Source organism: Podarcis bocagei (genome assembly GCF_964188305.1).
Source record: "Podarcis bocagei genome assembly, chromosome: 8".
Taxonomy (NCBI): Eukaryota; Metazoa; Chordata; class Lepidosauria; order Squamata; family Lacertidae; genus Podarcis; species Podarcis bocagei.
Window position 1 is genome coordinate 39,072,308 of NC_138133.1, and position 18,498 is coordinate 39,090,805.

At 41.2% G+C, this 18,498-nt stretch overlaps 1 protein-coding gene across 1 annotated transcript in view; it reads right to left on the reverse strand.

The window, feature by feature from the left end:
* CCDC102B (coiled-coil domain containing 102B) overlaps positions 1 to 18,498 on the reverse strand; it is a 604,790-nt gene that overhangs the window by 14,081 nt on the left and 572,211 nt on the right. Inside the window, exon 9 of the mRNA XM_081205635.1 lies at positions 8,887 to 9,057. Coding sequence (XP_081061761.1) covers positions 8,887 to 9,057 — 171 coding nt within the window. The remainder of the gene's footprint in view (positions 1 to 8,886; positions 9,058 to 18,498) is intronic.

Genomic DNA, 18,498 nt, shown 5'->3' on the forward strand with positions numbered 1-18,498 from the left:
TGACTTGTTTAAGGAGCAGAATAAATCAAATTTTAGTATAAATGGTATAAAATGACACTGACAGTATAAAAGCAGCATAGGAAATTAAGTTAGGCAGAATTAAATTATCCCATCTGAAATTAAGCCAGATTCTGCCCTCAATTAACATAGCACAACCCCCAAAATCGATGGATGGAATTTGGCCAGAATTTGCTTGAACCCCTAATGCCATGGGACTTAATAATTAAGAGTGGTCAGGACCTCAGTTTTGTGCATCATCCAAAGACATATTAATGTACTTTCTACTATAAAAAAACAATCAATATATTATCTTTAAAATGCTGACTGCTGCAGAATTGCTTCCAGTTTTCTAAATTCTAAGAAAGTAGCATCTGACTTCTCCCTAAGTCTAGAATAAACACCAGTCTTTCACTTTTTGGCCAGTCATTGGATATGCCCACACTATCAGAACTTTAATTCTACAGTGAACAAATTTAAGTGAGTTGGTAAACTAGTGGCTTAAACTGGCTTAATCCAAGATGTAGGGAACAATCCTGCAGACAGTTCCGTGTGCTGCAGTCCTGACTGAGCAGTCCTGAGTATATTATAGCCGGAACAATGGGAAACCTGAGACTTCTCTTAAGAAAAATGTCCCTTCAACCTAAAAAGAAAGTCTTATTACAATTAAATGATGCATTGAAAGCACCTAGCCTTCTTTCTCCCCCGACCCACCTATAAGCAAGGGGGAAGTAATTATGCTTTTGACATTTTCAAGGAAGTCACTTGTCAGTAGGTGTTTTATTTCATAGTAATAAGAAGCTCATGCAATTTACCAAACATATACATTTTTAATGGATCTAGATATAAAATTGCACTGTAATTTACTGTCATATCTAACCGGAATATTTTTTTAAAAAAATCAAGTGTTTTCTAATTATTGTCTATATTGCTCTTGGTATTAGTTTTATAGATCTTTCAGGCTTTGGGACCATAAGGCCTAGCTAGCTTGACCATAAATGATTAGCCCTTTTTTTCCTTTTCTTGTGAAAACCAATTTAAGTGAAGATGTGCACCATGCCCACAGGCCAACAGAGCTGAATTAATGAACCTTAAATGAGTTGTTAATTTTTTTTTACAAGCAAGTTCTGAAGCATGCCAAGTTTCAAACTACAGAGAGGCCCTGAAGCAATTTTGTACTTGCAAGTGAGTGAATTACAGAAGCTGGTTCTGGTTGGTCCAGTCATCCCTTTGCAAGGACACCGCGACAAGATTTAGCAGAGAACTCCTCTTCTAAGGGTGGGCACTGAAAACCATTTTCACTTCAGAGTGATTTTTGCTGTCACTTTTTGATGAGCTCCATGGAAATACACTTAATTTTTTATTTTATTTTTTACTAATAGGGGTTTGTGGGTGTGTCATCACAAGGGAGGCCCTGTGGAGATTGCCACTTTTCCTAGCATGGCTTCATGCTTCTATAGCTGCCTCACTGGCAGAAGGTGGTAACACATAAGCTATTAAAGGCGAAACTAACTACAGTGGTGCCCTGCAAGACGAACGCCTCGCGAGACGAAAAACTCGCTAAACGAAAGGTTTTTTCGTTTTCGAGTTGCTTCGCAAGACGAATTTCCCTATGGGCTTGCTTCGCAAAACGAAGCTTGCCCTGCAAGCTCCGGGGATAGCGGGAAGTGCAGCGCGTCTTCCCCGCTGTCCCCGGACCTCTTTTGAAGCATGGGGCGGCGGGGAGAAGATCGCTTCTCCCCGTTGCCAGCCCTGCAAGCTCCGGGGACAGAGGGGAAGGCGCAGTGCCTTCCCCTCTCTCCCCGGACCCCTTTTGAACCAAGGGTGGCAAGGGGGAGAAGCGATCTTCTCCTCTCCGCCCCTTGCTTCAAAAGAGGGGACAGAGCAGCGCTTCCCCTCTGTCCCCGGACGGTCTCCATAGGAACGCATTGATTGATTTTCAGTGCATTCCTATGGGAAACCATGCTTCGCAAGACGAAAAACTCGCAAGAAGAAAAAACTTGCGGAACGAATTAATTTCGTCTTGCGAGGCACCACTGTAACTAACAACCCCCTGCATGAGGACCCCAGCTCAAAAGTTTCTGAAAACCATCCATAAGACCATTCCTCATAGAAGTCGCACTTTATGAAACTGACACGCCACAGTTCAATAGAATAGAATGAGCATCTTATAGCTGATAATGGTATTTATTCATTAAAAGTAACAGAGATTTTTCAAACTGAAATATTATTTGGCCTGGTTGGGGACAAAAATTCATTGTGGTCTAAAATTATTTTCTTCTGGGAAGGGGAAAAGTTAACGTGTAAAGAACTTTAAGATTGCTGTCACATTTTGCAGGGGAGTTCAGATTAATTTTTGGACAACCAGTTTATATGCAAGAAATTAATTTTACAAATCCAGAGCATTTCTGAAGCAGACCTTAGGACGCAAAGCGATGGCTTCCGGGGGCGGCGCGAAACTGTAATGGCGGTCCTCTTCGAGCTCTGAAGAGGGGCTCCGCGGAAAAGGGTCGTTCGCTGCGGCATAGCGACGACCCATCAAGATAAACCACGGGTAGAGGGAGCCCGTGGCCGTGGGACTCGGCGGGCACCAGAAGCTGCTCCGAAAACACAGAAGGGACCCCGTAAGGAGACCCGGAGTGAAGGAGGGGTAGCGGTGCTGTGAGTTCATCGCTCTTTCCGCGGAAGCGAAGCCGCGCGGCTGTTACAGATGAGCGCTGATCCTTCTTCCTAAAATCAACGCTAAACTGCAAGCAACATACCCGTGAGTAAAGGGGTTTAAAATTTGGCAGAAGAAATTCGGTAAATTTGGCTGAAAGCGGGAGACGAGAAAAGGGAAGTCCGTCTTCCGACATTGCTGACAAGATCAAAGCAAAGCTTTTAAAAACGGAAGCGTTTGAATCGGGACTGTGGGAAGCTTAAACTTTTTCGTGCTATAAGATCTGCTTATTTTACTGAGCTGAAGGTGGAAATGGACATTGACTGAAAGAAGTAGTAAATGGTGACTTTCCTCCTATCTTTTTTCTCCTTTGGGCTGTTTTTTTAAAGAGCCAGATTGTCGGGCTGCCAGAGAGAGGGACTGTGTCAAACTGCGGAAACAGTTGCAAAACTTTGCTGAAACGTAACTGTTATATTTGAGCAGAAAAGACTGAATGGGATACTGTTACAAGCACCTTTCATGAAACTTTGTTGATCTATAAAAGGTGCTTTGGGAAACTTTGAGTTTATGAAGGGACTTTTGGACTAATGAATCTACTGTTTTGAAACAATTTGGAACTTTAATGGCGGATTACTTCCTTCTTTGTCTTTGAAACCTGGTGGTACTCCCCCTACAGGGCTTTTGGATTATAAAATCCTGGGAACTGACTTTTGTTTTGAATTCCATCTCACTGGTTGTTTATTTCTGAATTTGCCTTTCCCATGGAACAATAGACAATTTGACCTTGAACATTGACAGATGTGTAATGAGTGGTGCAGGGAGAACAAGAGCATCTAAAGCAAAGGAAACTAAAGAGGCTAAGGAAAAAGAAAAGGAAAGAAGACAATTCGTACAAACAACGTTGACCCAAGGACGCCGTTCGTCGGTTCCAGCTGTACTGGTGACCCATAGAGAACAAGGGGAAACAACTGAGAAGTCCACTGAGGAAGATATGGCAGCAGGTGGGTCAGATACACTATTAAAACAAATATTGGAGCAATTATCAAGTCTAAACCAGAAGGTGGACGACCAGTCTGTGAAGATAGATAAAGCAACTTCCTCGATTCAAAAATTGACTGACCAAGTTTCCCAGCACACGCAAGCCATAGAGAAATTGCAAGGAGCAACAGCGGAAAATCGGGAATTAGCTGGAGAAGCAATCCAGAAAGTGGGAGTTTTACAAAAAGAGGTTGAAGAAATAAAAGGAGAAGTTAGGCCCCTGCACAAACAGGTGGGTGAACAACAAGTCTATCTGTCAATGGTGGAACTGAAAAACCGCGAGAGCAACATCAAATTGAGAGGCATCCCGGAACTCGAGCAAGGAGACTTGATTGGATACTTAACACAGGAATTCTCGAAGTTCTGGGGTTTAAAGGAAGATACAGATTTCAGGATAGTCTCGGCATATAGACTGGGAAGACTGGTAAGGAAAGACAGATCCAGAGACTGTTTGATAATTTTAAGAACAAAGGAAGAGAGAGACAAGATCCTAGGCCTTCATTTCAAAAAAGCAATTGAAATACAAGACAAAAGGGTGGAAATTTACAGAGATATCCCGAGGCAACTGCTGGACCTTAGAGCCACCTACACAGAATTAGCAAAATTGCTGAGACACAACGCAATTCCCTATAGGTGGGAGTTTCCACAGGGATTATCCTTCACCTACAAAGAAAGGAAGGTTAAAATAAGAACACCTGAAGATAACCAAAAGTTCCTTCACGACCACGGAGAAGATCTCCAAAAAGGAGCAGATTGGCTTCCAGGTTTACCAGCACCAATACTGCCCGGAAGTGGGCCAACGCCTACACCCTCGGGATCTGAGAAAAAGGAAGACACCCCATCTTAAGAACATTTTAAATAGAACAGGATGTCTCTACAGCTACTTAGTTGGAACATAAATGGCGGGAATTCTCCGGAAAAAAGGAGAAGGATATTTCATATCCTAAAAAAAGAACAATTGGATGTAATATGTCTGCAAGAAACACATGTGACTAGGCTCCACAGGAAAGTATTAATCAATAAAAGACTTGGCCAAGAATTTATCTCATCAGACAAAGTTAAAAAAAGAGGTGTTGTAATTTATGCAAAGGAGAACCTGTCGCCAAAATTTTTATTCAAAGATGACCATGGAAGAATTCTCGCAATTGAAATCCAAACACAAGGGGAAAAGATTTTGATACTAGGAGTTTATGCGCCAAATGATGGAAAATCAGAATTCTACAAGAAGCTGCATGAGACAATGTTGGACTATTTGGACTATGCTAATATCATTGTGATGGGAGATATGAATGGGGTGGTGTCTACAAATATGGACAAATCCCAAAATCAAAACTTAACAACAGACGGCAGACTCCCTAAAACCTTTTTTGAAATGACAGACAATATGGACTTGATTGACATCTGGAGGACAAGGAACCCCTTGGGTAAAGAAGGAACCTTCTATTCTGAGGCCCACTTGTCATGGACACGAATCGACCAAATTTGGATATCTAGAGGGCTGGCTCCGAAAACGAGAAAAGTGGAAATCTGCCCAAAAACCTGCTCCGACCATAATGCCTTAAAAATGGAACTGAGACTTTTTCCAACTGGATCCTTCAGATGGAGAATGAATGACACCTTGTTAAGAGATCAAGAGATTGTGAAGAAGGCCCAAAAAACACTAAAGGACTACTTTGAAATAAATTTGAACACTACGGTGGAGAAAAGAACAATCTGGGACGCAAGTAAAGCTGTAATGAGAGGGTTTCTGATTCAACAGAATTCGATAAAAAGAAAATATTGGAATGGAAAAAAAGAAAAAATTTTAGAGAAAATAAGTGAAGGAGAGAAAAAGCTGAGAATCAAACCAAAGTCAAAAGAGGTGCTAAGAGAGATCAAATTTTATCAAGCACAATATTCGAAACTGATCAACCAAGAGATTGAGTGGAAAATCAAACAAATGAAGCAGAGATCGTTTGAATCAGCAAATAAATGTGGAAAGTTGCTGGCTTGGCAATTGAAAAAAAGACAAAAGTTAAACACGGTTACAAATTTGGAGATTCAAGGAAAAATAGTTCAGAAACCAGAAGAAATAAGAAAGTGTTTCCACAGATATTTCAAAGAGCTCTACGCACAGGGGCCTCAGAAAGAATCGGAAATGGACCAATTTCTGGAAACAAATGGACTACCTAAAATAAGTCAAGATAAAAGATCAATTCTTAACAGTAAAATAACTCAACAGGAAATTGAAGGTGCCATCCAAAACATGCAGCTGGGCAAATCTCCAGGCCCGGACGGGCTCACCTCCAAATATTATAAAACTTTGAAGGATTTCTTGATACAACCGTTGTTGGAGGTTTGTAACCAGATCATGGAGGGGAGGAAGGCACCGGAAACGTGGAAAGAAGCATTTATCACATTGATTCCTAAGTCAGAAAGGGAAAAGACTCAGCTTAAGAACTACCGTCCCATCTCACTCCTGAATGTGGATTACAAAATTTTTGCAGACATTTTAGCAAGTAGACTTAAAAATGTATTAAATGAAGTAATTCACAAGGACCAAGCAGGCTTTCTCCCTGGTAGACATATGTCGGACAATACCAGGAACATTATTGATATATTGGAGCTGTTGAGAATTAGAAACACAAGGGCTGCCTTAATCTTTATTGATGCGGAGAAAGCATTTGACAACATTTCTTGGATGTTTATGAAGAAGAACTTGAAAGGGATGGGAGTGGGACGGGGGTTTGAAAATGGATTAGAAGCAATTTATGCAGAACAAAAAGCTAAATTGATAGTGAACAATGTGGTATCGGAGGAACTTCGAATTGAAAAAGGGACACGACAGGGGTGCCCTCTATCCCCTCTGCTATTTATTTCTGTACTGGAGGTATTGCTGAATATGATTAGGGAGGACCAGTTGGTGCAAGGTATAGTGGTCGGAGCGAAACAATATAAACTGAAAGCTTTCGCAGATGACTTAGTCTTGACATTACAGGAGCCAGAATCTAGCACAAAAAGAGTTTTGGAACTTATCCTGGAGTTTGGTCGGGTGGCGGGATTTAAGTTAAACAAACAAAAAACTAAGGTTTTGGTTAAAAATCTGACACCTACAGAGATAGAGGGGTATCAGAAAGAGACAGAGTTAAGTGTGGTTAAAAAAGTGAAATACCTGGGAGTATCTTTGTCCACTAAAAATCTAAATCTTTTCAAAGATAACTATGAAAAATGTTGGTTGGAAATCAAAAAAGACTTGGATATATGGTCAAGATTGAAACTTACCTTGTCAGGCCGAATCGCAGCTATAAAGATGTGTGTTTTGCCAAAAATGTTATTCTTATTTCAAACCCTTCAGGTCGTGGACAGAATGGAATGCTTTGGAAAATGGCAGAAGGATATCTCTAAGTTTGTCTGGCAGGGCAAAAAGCCCCGAATAAAATTTAAAATACTAACCGACTCAAAAGACAGAGGGGGATTTGCCCTGCCGGATTTAAGGTTGTACTACGAAGCTGCAGCCTTCTGCTGGTTGAAGGATTGGTTTCTGTTGGAAAACACCGATGTCCTAGATCTGGAAGGGTTTGACAATGTGTATGGTTGGCATGCATATTTGTGGTATGACAAGGCGAAGATTCACAAACTGTTTAAAAACCATATTGTCAGAAAATCAATTTTTGCCGTCTGGATGAAGTATAAGGATCTATTAGAAAGTAAGACCCCGAGGTGGTTATCACCTGTGGAAGCTAAGATTTCTAAAAAAAGGCCCAATATGGAGGCCTATTGGCCAAAATATTGGGAATTGATTGAAAGAGTTGGAGATAATTGGAAGCTCCAAAGCCAGGACAAACTAAAAGGTAAGGTGCGAGATTGGTTACATTATGCTCAAATTCAAGAGGTATTCAAAATGGATAAAAAAGTGGGTTTCCAGTTGGAGAAATCGAAACTGGAGACGGAGTTACTAGAACCAAGGACTAAGGTACTCTCGAGGATGTATGACTTGCTGCTTAAATGGAACACACAGGATGAGACAGTTAAATCTGCCATGATTAAATGGGCACAGGATGTAGGACACAACATTATGTCTGAGGACTGGGAAAGGTTATGGAACACCGGTATGAAATTCACGGCATGTAGTGCCTTGAAAGAGAACATTATGAAAATGGTATACCGGTGGTACATGACTCCAGTCAAGCTGGCTAAAATATATCATCTTTCTGATAATAAGTGTTGGAAATGCAAGGAGGCAGAAGGGACATTCTTTCACCTCTGGTGGACCTGCCCGAAAGTAAAGGCCTTTTGGGAAATGATACATAATGAGCTGAAAAAGGTATTTAGATATACCTTTTCTAAGAAACCAGAGGCCTTTCTCCTGGGCATGGTGGACCGGAAGGTGCCAAAGAAGGACAGAACCTTGTTTATGTATGCAACCACAGCAGCTAGGATTCTCATCGCTAAGTTCTGGAAAACACCAGATTTACCCACACTGGAGGACTGGCAGACGCAGTTGATGGACTACATGGAGTTGGCAGAAATGACTGGCAGAATCCGAGATCTGAGCGAAGAAACAATGGAGGAGGACTGGAAAAAATTTAAGGACTATTTGCAAAAACATTATAAGTTGTTTGAATGTTAAGATAGCGCACGATTAAGAAACATTATGCTTCTGCAATTTATTTTAAGCAAATGATAAAGTAAGCATTGATGGAAAAAAACGAGACATATTTGAAACAAAATATTATGTTTATTAAGAGTCTTAAAATTAAATTACAAACTTTTGAAATTGGTAACATAATATACATAAAGGTATAATAAGATGGGAAACAAGATAACAAATTGCTGAACTGGCTAGAACAATGAATGCAATGCTGAGAGGATGTGAGGAGGTCCAAAAGTGAACTGTTGAAGGACGTTAAGGAAAGTTTCTTAATATTTTTTCTTTGTTTATTTTTCTTCATATACATATATAAAAAAATGTTTCTTGTACGTTGCCATGTAAACAAATTTGTTAACCTATGAAAAGAAACGCAATAAAAAATCTTTTTTTAAAAAAAAAAACAAAGCGATGAGAGAAGGTACAGGTGTGGAGAAGGGAAATAAAATTGGTCAAACCATGGCCCATTTCTCTAGTAACCGTGATAACATATAAATGATTTGAAATGCATTGTCATTCATCTGCATACTTAATGTGTATCTGATAACAATTACAATCTACATACCTTGCTTTCTGCCTCTTTTAATTTTCTTCTTAGATCTTCAATCCGAATGCTCAGCTGCTTTGCTTCTGCCTTATGCTGCTCCGCCTTCTTTCTTGTTTGTGCCAGTTCTGCCAATATGTCTTGGTCCTGCTTGTATAGCTCACCATCACTGCATGGCAGATGCACAAGGTCCTTATAACAAATCCAACATAAACACTGAATCAGTGGGGAAAGTAAACATCTTTTGGTGACTACATGTAGGGTGCTTTAAGAAATTTCATGCATCAGCTCTGATAGTATGGTGAATTGCTCAGGTGCAATGCCTTACAAATCAGGGTAATTACACTTCCATACACATATGCAATGGGAGTTTTTGGAGGCAAGCATATGGTTAAACATAGATACTCACACATCCATCCATTTCTATATGGGTTGCTGCTAAAGTGAATTTTGCATTACTCTGATAAATTTTGAAGAAAACCCTAAGAGTTTTGATTTAAAAAAATACTGGCAACATGTTTCAGGAGAGTATACAAATGGAATGAATGTGATTCCTATTTAGGGACTGTGTTCCAAAGTATAATGATCGTAAAACACTGTTGTGAAGAAAAATATTGGGGTAGTTTATAATGGTATTCTATTGGTTCTGATGCGGGGAAAGGAAATATCTCCATTGGTGTTTAGCCTCTTCTTCTGCTGTAGCTGCAGGGAAATGTCAGGGTTGTCTATGATAATGTCAGGAGTACAGCTGTGGAAAATTAAATGACATTTTAATCAAGAGACACCAGAGCTGTTACAGTTATTCTGAAGAATCTTTCCATCCATGCATTAGAGACTCTGCAGTTCTCATTTCAACCCAATATTAAAATAAAGTTCTTCTGCCTCTGGAACATTTTAGTAAATGAAAATCTGTGCACACACCTGCTTTCTTCAGCCAACTTCTCATTTAAGTCAAGTATGCACTTTCATGACTCATTGAGCCTTCTCCTCAGTATTAAAGCAATAATAATTTCTTCATAAATTGCAAAGGGGCTCCAACCCAAACAGTGGAACAGCTAGCTCAAGGATAACCAAGCTAAAAAGTTTTGTTCTTGATTGTACTAATGTGCATAGTATCTTCCAATCGTGAGCATATTTAAATGTTTTCCTCCTGTTGCTTTTAAGAATTCCTAGTGAGATTGCTTTGGAAAGGGATAAGTGCATTGCATAGAAGGATAGTAGCCAGAAGGAATTGGGGGTGACGAGTTATCACCAGAGAATCAGCTTACAAACTCAGGACATGGACTCAAGCATTTGTAGTTAAAACATCAGGGGTGTGATGCAAACTGGGCATTAAGGGCATCGCCTAGTGTGTTAGAATGTGGCCCCCGTGAAATGCCTGTGTCTGTGTGAGTGAGTGTGTGAGTGAGTTGTACAGGGGTGAATATTTAAAGCTCAGCCTGGATAGGATGGAGAAAAAGTCAAACATAAAGGCAGGTGGGAAATAGCAAGTTAGGAATGGATGGATCAGGCTCAGCTTGGTTTGTGCAGGTTTTGCACATCATCAATAGTATGGTCCAATCCACATTACCACCCAGATATTTCTGCTTCTTGCTTCCTCATGTTTCACATGACCACATGTCTAGCAATGCCACCACTTTTGCCCTTAATTCCATGATTTCTCAGACCACTTATAGGAGGACTTAAAAAAACAACAACTGAGATTATCGCTCATGAGCTATAGATTTCCATGTGAACCACCCAAACACTTTTATTGCTATTTTTAGTGCTTTTGATCGTTCATAACATTTTTAATGCTATTTCTCAATGCACACCTCCATCTGTGCTTCATTGGGAAACCCTTCCCCACAAAACCTCACTTTTCAGAGAGATTGTTGGGAGAAATGAGTATGATTGTGATCTTGTTCTTTTTGGCAGCACAGCTCCTCCACCTCAGCCAATATAGCCCAAAGCGAGTCCTTATTGAGCATGAAATGCTGGGTCCTTGTAAATGGCTGGGGGTGGGGCCAGAAGCCCACCCTTTCCGGGAACTCTTGGTGTAACTGGGCCATGGGGAAGGTAGATTTCCCCTCAGTTATTTAATTCTCTCAGGTTAATGAGATAGGAATCCTGTCATTAACTTGTGTAAGGAAAAATATCTTGGATACCTGAAAGTAGTCTGTGGAGAGGGGTACCTCCCAACCCCCACCACTAGTGAACTTAGGGTAAAAGGGTTCTTGCTGTGGGGCAGAAATCCCCACAGGCATTTATGTGGGTCTAGCCTCTTCTGTCCCCCTGTGCAAGTTCATGAAAGGCCAGCACAGCTTTCAGTTTCTCTGCAGATGTATTGTTTAAAATGTTGATGATGTTGTGACCCTCAGTTTACCTGCTTCTTTTTGCCAGACTATGGGTGCTGTCAGGCCTGTGCAGAGTGGTGAGGTGGGGGACCGATGGGTACACTTGCCCTGGGCCTCAGAGGACTAAGCCAGCTCCCCCCCCCGAATGGGACAGCCATGCAGTTGACCAATCAACATGCCATAAATATTCATGCTGATTTGAAGACTTCACTGGGCCATCCAGTACACAAATGCAGCAGGTGAGGCAGCAATAAAACGAGACAGTGAAAGCCACCATTTCTCCAAGACACCATGCAGAGCCATGGAAAACAAGAAACAGGCAAAGGATAAAGCAATGATTTTGTTTTGCACTATGCTCTATAGTCTAGCAAGCCCTCTTCCCCATTAGGAGCAATCCTCTGGTCACAGAAGGGAAGTTGAAAGATGACATGATGGAACTATAGCTTTTTTTGGTAGTAATTTACATGAGCAGATGGAACATTTTTTGCTCATTATTGACAAGATTGACAGCTGTCAGCTGAAAACAGGTAGTCAAGTTAGCACATCAGTACATCTTCTCTACGGCTGCAGCCAGAGCACTGCCGTACATGGTGGGTTAATATGCATGTGAATAAAAGGGCATTCACATTATAGAAGACTATCAAAACTTTGAATATGAAACAAACAAACAAAAAGACAGAGCAAATCAAATGTTCATGTCAAACTTAACAATCAAACAGGGGGGAAAACAGCTGTAGGGGAGGCAATTTAATAATTAGATGGGGAATGTGTTTGTGTTTGGTATCAAAGGTCTTAAAATATTCCTCCTTTTTTTTGCTTTCAGAAGGAGGAGGGCAGAAAGCCCCACTACATCCTGAGCCGTACCCACTACAATGCAACAACTGCTGCAACTCCCTCCATAGTTACAATCAGCGTTAATTGTGCTGTTTTTACAAAGGCAAGACACAGTCGGAAGACAAATAATGCTCCACGGCTCAATAAAGGCGATGGGACGACTCAGCTTCTATAACTGGAAACTGTTTGATTGCTTCACGCTGCTAAGCCTTGTTACACTCCAGCTGTGTTTAATAGGGAGCACTCACAAGAACAGTTATTCTTGCATGGAAACAAGTTGACTTGAGTACTGTATGTATTGACACTATAATCCAATCTATGGCTTTGGAAAGAAAATGAGCTCAAGTCATCAACTTCTGCCCCATTTCTCCCTACCCCAACTCACAAAGAAAATACATAAGCAGGAAGGCTTGGTGCTGCTTCTGAGTTTTCTGCAGCTCTAGTCAAATGGATTAAAGATGCTGTTGCTGCCTGCAGCCAAGAGGTCCAGAAAATATGCAGAGTGGCATTCGACTGGCATTTGACATATGTTGCAAAATAGCCCGATACGTATTTTTCAGCAAACGCATGACAGAACTCACAAGGTACTTCATGGGGGGGGGGTTAAGATTGCTAAACATCATATAACAGATCTAATTTGGTTCTGAAAAATGAGTCAGATCAGGAGGACACAGAAAGAGATTGGGCTGTTTCTCAAAGCTGTGGCTACAGATGCAAGTCTAATCTTGTGGCTGGTGCGCACTCCTAAAATATAACATTTCACAACTGTTATTTCCCAGATGTTTTACCTTATTTTATGCACTTTCCTCCTCTCTAATTGAAATGGAGGTCACCATATCTGCAGCCTGGACCAGCCCTACCAACTCTATGCCAGCACCTCAGTTCTTCCCTTTCTTGCATTGCTGTGTGTCTCTTGCTTCCCTCTGGCTCGATGTGCCCCCAGTGAAGCTTGCAGTGAAGAGGCTTCAAATAGACAGCTGCTGGATGTTCCTTCAAACCATAGGTGTAGGCAATTTTAGCTTACTGAACCATCATGTGATTTTATTACTACCCTAATAAATCCATTACCATGTTCTGAAACATATTACACTTGCCATTTCAAATATAAGTGCAAAGGAACTCTTACGCTTTTGACATTGCTCTTTGGAATGGTTTCCTTTCACCTAAGCTGTGGCACTTAGAAGCATAGAATGAGGATCATTCCTGCAATGCAGGAATACGCAGCTGTCCCATACAGGGATCAAGCCTGCAACCTTGGCATTATCAACAGCACTTAAGGTGTTTAGCGTGAGAACACTTTGTTTTAACTTCTGAATATTGCCACAGGACAATTGCCATTGTTGACATTTCCATTCCACCTTAAGGAATAGACATGGGATTGTTGTGTGTCACATGTCTGTTTGCATTCCAGCACAGTATGATGGGAACTTCTGTTGTGAGTATAGCTTTTACTTTCGCGTTTTCTCTCTGAGACAACACGAGAGAGAGACAACCTGTTTCTTTGTCCTGATTTATGATTAATAAATCTGTAGTTGTAGTATGCTTCCACAAGCCTCACACCTATTCTGTGTGCACAGTGTGATCTGCTGATAGTGTGTCCTGGCTCAGTAGCCCGGGTCACTGATTTACGTCGGAGAAGAAGTGATGGTCTTCGCAATGGGACGGCTGGAAGGGAACGGCCCAGGCGGGGCTTGCCAGCCGGCCTCCCGGCCCTCTGCATGTCAACACACCACACAGCAGAGTTGAATTGTGGTCTAAATGAATAGTCTTTCTTAATGTTACACATATGCACTGGTAGCTTACTGTCAACTGAAGAGGTCAATTTGAACTGATCAGCAAGAATTCTTTCTCCCAGTTGTTCGGCACTAGCAACAAAATGTGTCCCCCATCCCCCATCCCCATCTTACTTCTAAATTAGGCTCCTGAGATTAAGAAAAGGCTCTCTCTGTGTGTGTAGGAAGAAGGAATGAACTTATATGCAACTAAATTTTTGACCTGGGCTGAGCATGGGCTGGTGGTTCCCAACTCTAATGTAGAATGAGCAGATGGCTTCTAATGTCAAAAGAGATTTATTTTTTTTAAGATAGAGATCTCCTACCTTATTCACTTCAGAATATTTCATGAAAGCAGTTGCCTTCAAACAGTTTATTCCTGTAGAATTATGGGCTGTAATTCTTTTTACAAGGATCTCTAGGGTTCTTGTCAATTTTGCTATAAAAGTCATGTAATTTGTGACAGAACATCTCTAAATCTAGGATGTCTGGCAAAATCTACTGCAGAGGAAAGCATCTAAATATAACTTACAAGCCAGCTCTGTGCTCTGGGCTTAGGAATCTATGCACTGATGGAAGGGACACCCCCCACACACACACCTTCCTTTCTTCTGAAGCTGAAGATAAATAGTGCTGTGCTGCAGAAGGACTGTGGAAGACCCAGTTGCTTCCAGACAACTAGTTTAATTCATCAATCACTGATTTGTTTGTGGGGATGCTAGATAATATTGCAACGCAGATACTCCACAACCATGCTATGGTTCTTTTCACACTCCCTTATCTGATGACAGATAAAGTGAAAAAGGGCTAAAGGGTCAAAAAAAATATCAGAACATTATTTTAGGTATCTGCAGAAATATATTGCTTCACCTTAGGAAATATGATCCATGAATGTTGTGATGGTTGAAAATCCAATGCACTTGAAAAATTATGCTAGAAAATGCTGATGCTGACTACATGAAAGCCAATACTGTACTGGTTTATAATTTTACCAATGTTTAAACAAGCTAATAGTTTTGCTGGTTAATGCATTTCTGTTTCAGTCTCATTGACAAGCTTTTATGAAGGAGGATCAATATTTTAACCCCAATCCACAAACATGTTCAACATTATAACTTGCCTTGCAACATATTCATTCCCAAACAGTCGTAGCAGAAGGGTTTTGAGGTTCCTGCTGAAGTTAATGGGACTGCCGGCTTAATTGAAATATTTCATTAATATGATATAGGTCACAACACAAGAGACTGCAGCATGCTATTGAACTAGAGCTTTTTTATAACACAGCATATTTTGATATACCGAATGCTAGTGCATAGCACTTCACCTCCAAGAAAGAGAAAAGAAGGGTCCAATTCACATGAATTGCAAGGATGAATCCAAAGGTGAAAAGGTAAAAATACTTTCATTGAGGAAGCCAAGAGGGGTGAGGAAGGAGCTTCAGGTTGGAGCCAAACAAATTTAGAGCACAAAACAATTCTGCGAAGAAACTTCAAAAAGAAGTAATGAATATTCGGTAGTCAGTTAATACCTATCCCAACCAAAGACTTTCTGTATACTCAGATGTTCTGCAGAGTGCTCCTGCTGTCTGAAGCAAGGTAGGTGACAAGTGAAGGGTGGGCTTTCTTGGTGGTTTGTTTTAGTTCACCATTTATGGATAAATTCTCATACCCCAGTTGCTAGGCAAACTGTAAACGAATGTGTAGTAACCAGGATGTTCAAGAATTGCCCATACCTTTTGGGTTTTCTCTCTTGTGAGTCCAACAGGTGTGGCATTGACATTAAATTGTAAAATAACAGCCAGGTTCAGACATCATGTTAAGTCAAATTGTGGCTTTCCAGGAATGTGAGAAGCTCTTACATCCACAACGATCCTCTTCAGTCCCCCCCCCCTTTTGATCTCGTGTTACGATGTGCTGAACCAAATCTTGGATTATCATCTTAGCTTAACCTGGGCTCATGGTTGAACTCTCTCCTCACTAACCATGTGTTATATAGCCAAGAACAAATCTTGCTTCAAGAAAGCATTGGCATTTCTTTTTTACATAGGTATCCCTAAAGCTTTCCACGATATCAGTGATATGCCAAGTTGACAAAAGATATCTTATGACCTGTTTTCATACGAGAACATAAGAATTATTGCCACACACACCACTTAACAAGGGATATTGTCATGCATCATTTAAAAACATAAACATGGGGGGATGAACATGTAATGCACCCCCCTTCCACTGCTTCAGTCGTCTAAATATGCAGTTCTGTAGTCAGTGTGAAAGAAGTAATAATAATGAGGACTGCCTACTCCATAAAAAGAACTTACTGTTCTAAAAGCATTTGGGTTTTTTAAATACTAGAATAGCATCAGTTGCCTAGAGACAATGTCTAAAACCCTCTAATGGTATTTGAAAAATCAATATTAGAGATGCCAGAAAATCAAGCTAAAGATTATGAAATGTAACAAATAACACAACATCCACAGAGAAACAAATCACATTTTAGTGACCCAGGGGCCATTTCTCTTATATTCCCTCAATGACATTGTAATTACTGTCTGGCCCCTATTGAGCCCCACACTCCTTAATCTCCCCTCTAAAACCATGGGGATGGATTTATATGGCCTCATTTTCTTCTGCCATGAGATTATCGTTTCAGTGCAGGTAGAAAGTAGCATCTCTCTCTCTCTCTCTCTCTCTCTCTCTCTCTCTCTCTGTGTGTGTGTCTTCCCCACTCTCAGCTGTTCACATCAGCAAGGCTTAAATTTGCTTCTGTTTTGGTTCATACCAAGGAGTGTTGACAGGGCGAAGATGTCTTTGCCCTGTGAGAAGATTTTCCCATCTTGGCTAGAGATGAATTAGGAACCTCTTAAGGACTCAATCAGTGTGAAGCTGGTATGAGGAACAGAACACCCAACATAAGTATCTTATAACAATACTCCCCCCCCTTCAGAATAAGTTCACTTCACACTTGAGCTGGCTTTGCCATGCTGATACTGCAGCTTCTAAAAAAGAAGATCAGCTGAATGCATTCAAATAAAGAAGTTTAAAATGATCTCGGATCATAATGGTGCACTATACATCACAGTGTTATATGCCTTTTTCAAAAGGCATGCCACAGCTCTCACTAATCTATAGTATCTAGAAGCAGATGGCATTCAGCAGTAAACGTAATAAGCTTTTGTGGAACAACAACAGCACCGGCAAAAAGAAAAATGGACATGGAACTATTTTTCCAGAAAAGATTCTGATTGACTGAAAAGATAAAGAAGCCAAAATATTTCCTCAAATAGGAAATGTGATTGCATAGACATGTTTCAATAAAGCTGCATTGTCAGCATATTCTAGCAGGAAGTGTTTACCGATTAGCAATAAGGGTTTGATCAAGTATTGGGGGAAATGAAATCTCTGGAACTTGAGAAAGATTGAAAGGAACTGGGGGGTATAATCAAAAGGATTGCAAACAAAGAAGTGGGGAGAGGGGAAATAAGCAACATATCTCAATTAGGAATGGGCAAAATTTCCACAGACTTCCACATATTAGCTCCTTCTTCAGCCGACTCTCCACCTAGGTCTCACCCAGAACTCAGTGAAGCTACCTGATAGCAGGAAGAGCTCCAGAGGTTCCCTAGAATTACCGTATTTTTCGCTCTATAGGACACACCCGACCATAGGACGCACCTTGTTTTAGAGGGGGAGAACAAGAAAAAAACATTCTCCCCCTCTCTGCTTAGCGCCCCTTCAGCGAAAAAGCAGGAGAAACAGAGCAGAGAGGGGGAGATTTTTTTTCTTGTTCTCCCCCTCTAAAACAAGGTGTGTTCTGTGCGTTCAAGGTGCGTTCACCCGAAGCCTCCGGAGCGCAACGGGAGTTCCGGCTGCGCTCTGGAGGCTTCAGGTGGCTACCTTGGAAGCCTGGAGAGGGGTTGGTGCACACCGATCCCTCTCGCTCTCCAGGCTTCAGCGAAAGCAACGTGAAGCCTCTGGAGTGCGGAGGGAGTGCTCTCTCTGCACTTCAGAGGCTTTGCGTTGCTATCGCTGAAGCCAAAGAGCCTGTATTCACTCCATAGGACGCACACACATTTCCCCTTAATTTTTGGAGGGGAAAAAGTGCGTCATATAGAGCAAAAAATACGGTAGCTGATCTCCTAAGGCCACTGAGATCCTGCCTGGTGGTTGAACTAGGGTGAGGAGAGCCAGGTTTAATTACTGGGGCAGTTACTGTACTTCAGCACAAGCTACTTAACATGGCAGGGCGATGATGATAAAGTGAGTGGGGAATGATGATTCAGCAGCACCCGATCTTTGCTGTTCTGCTTTATGCTAGAATAGCAACCTTGCTTCCAGCCTTCTAACACCAACATTTTTGCTCCTGTGGGCACATTTGCAAACCAAAGAAACTGTCGCAAGCACTACAGACACACCACAAACACCAAGCAACCTATTCTATTAGCTACAACAGAGTGCTTCCTTGAAGCCAAATTCCAGTGGGTGGCAGCCAGAGAGGTGAGATCCTGTGGACATCATGTAAGGCCTTAGTGAGCACATATGTACCTAAATTATATTTTAGCTTAATTTGCTGCATGCAGTTACTTATCTTGCTTTTTGTAAATTAACCACAGCTGTCAGAGGCAGGGAGCTGTTACTGGAATCTCAGTATACAGCATGTGGCTGATCTCTTTCCTCCCCAGCCACAGTACATCC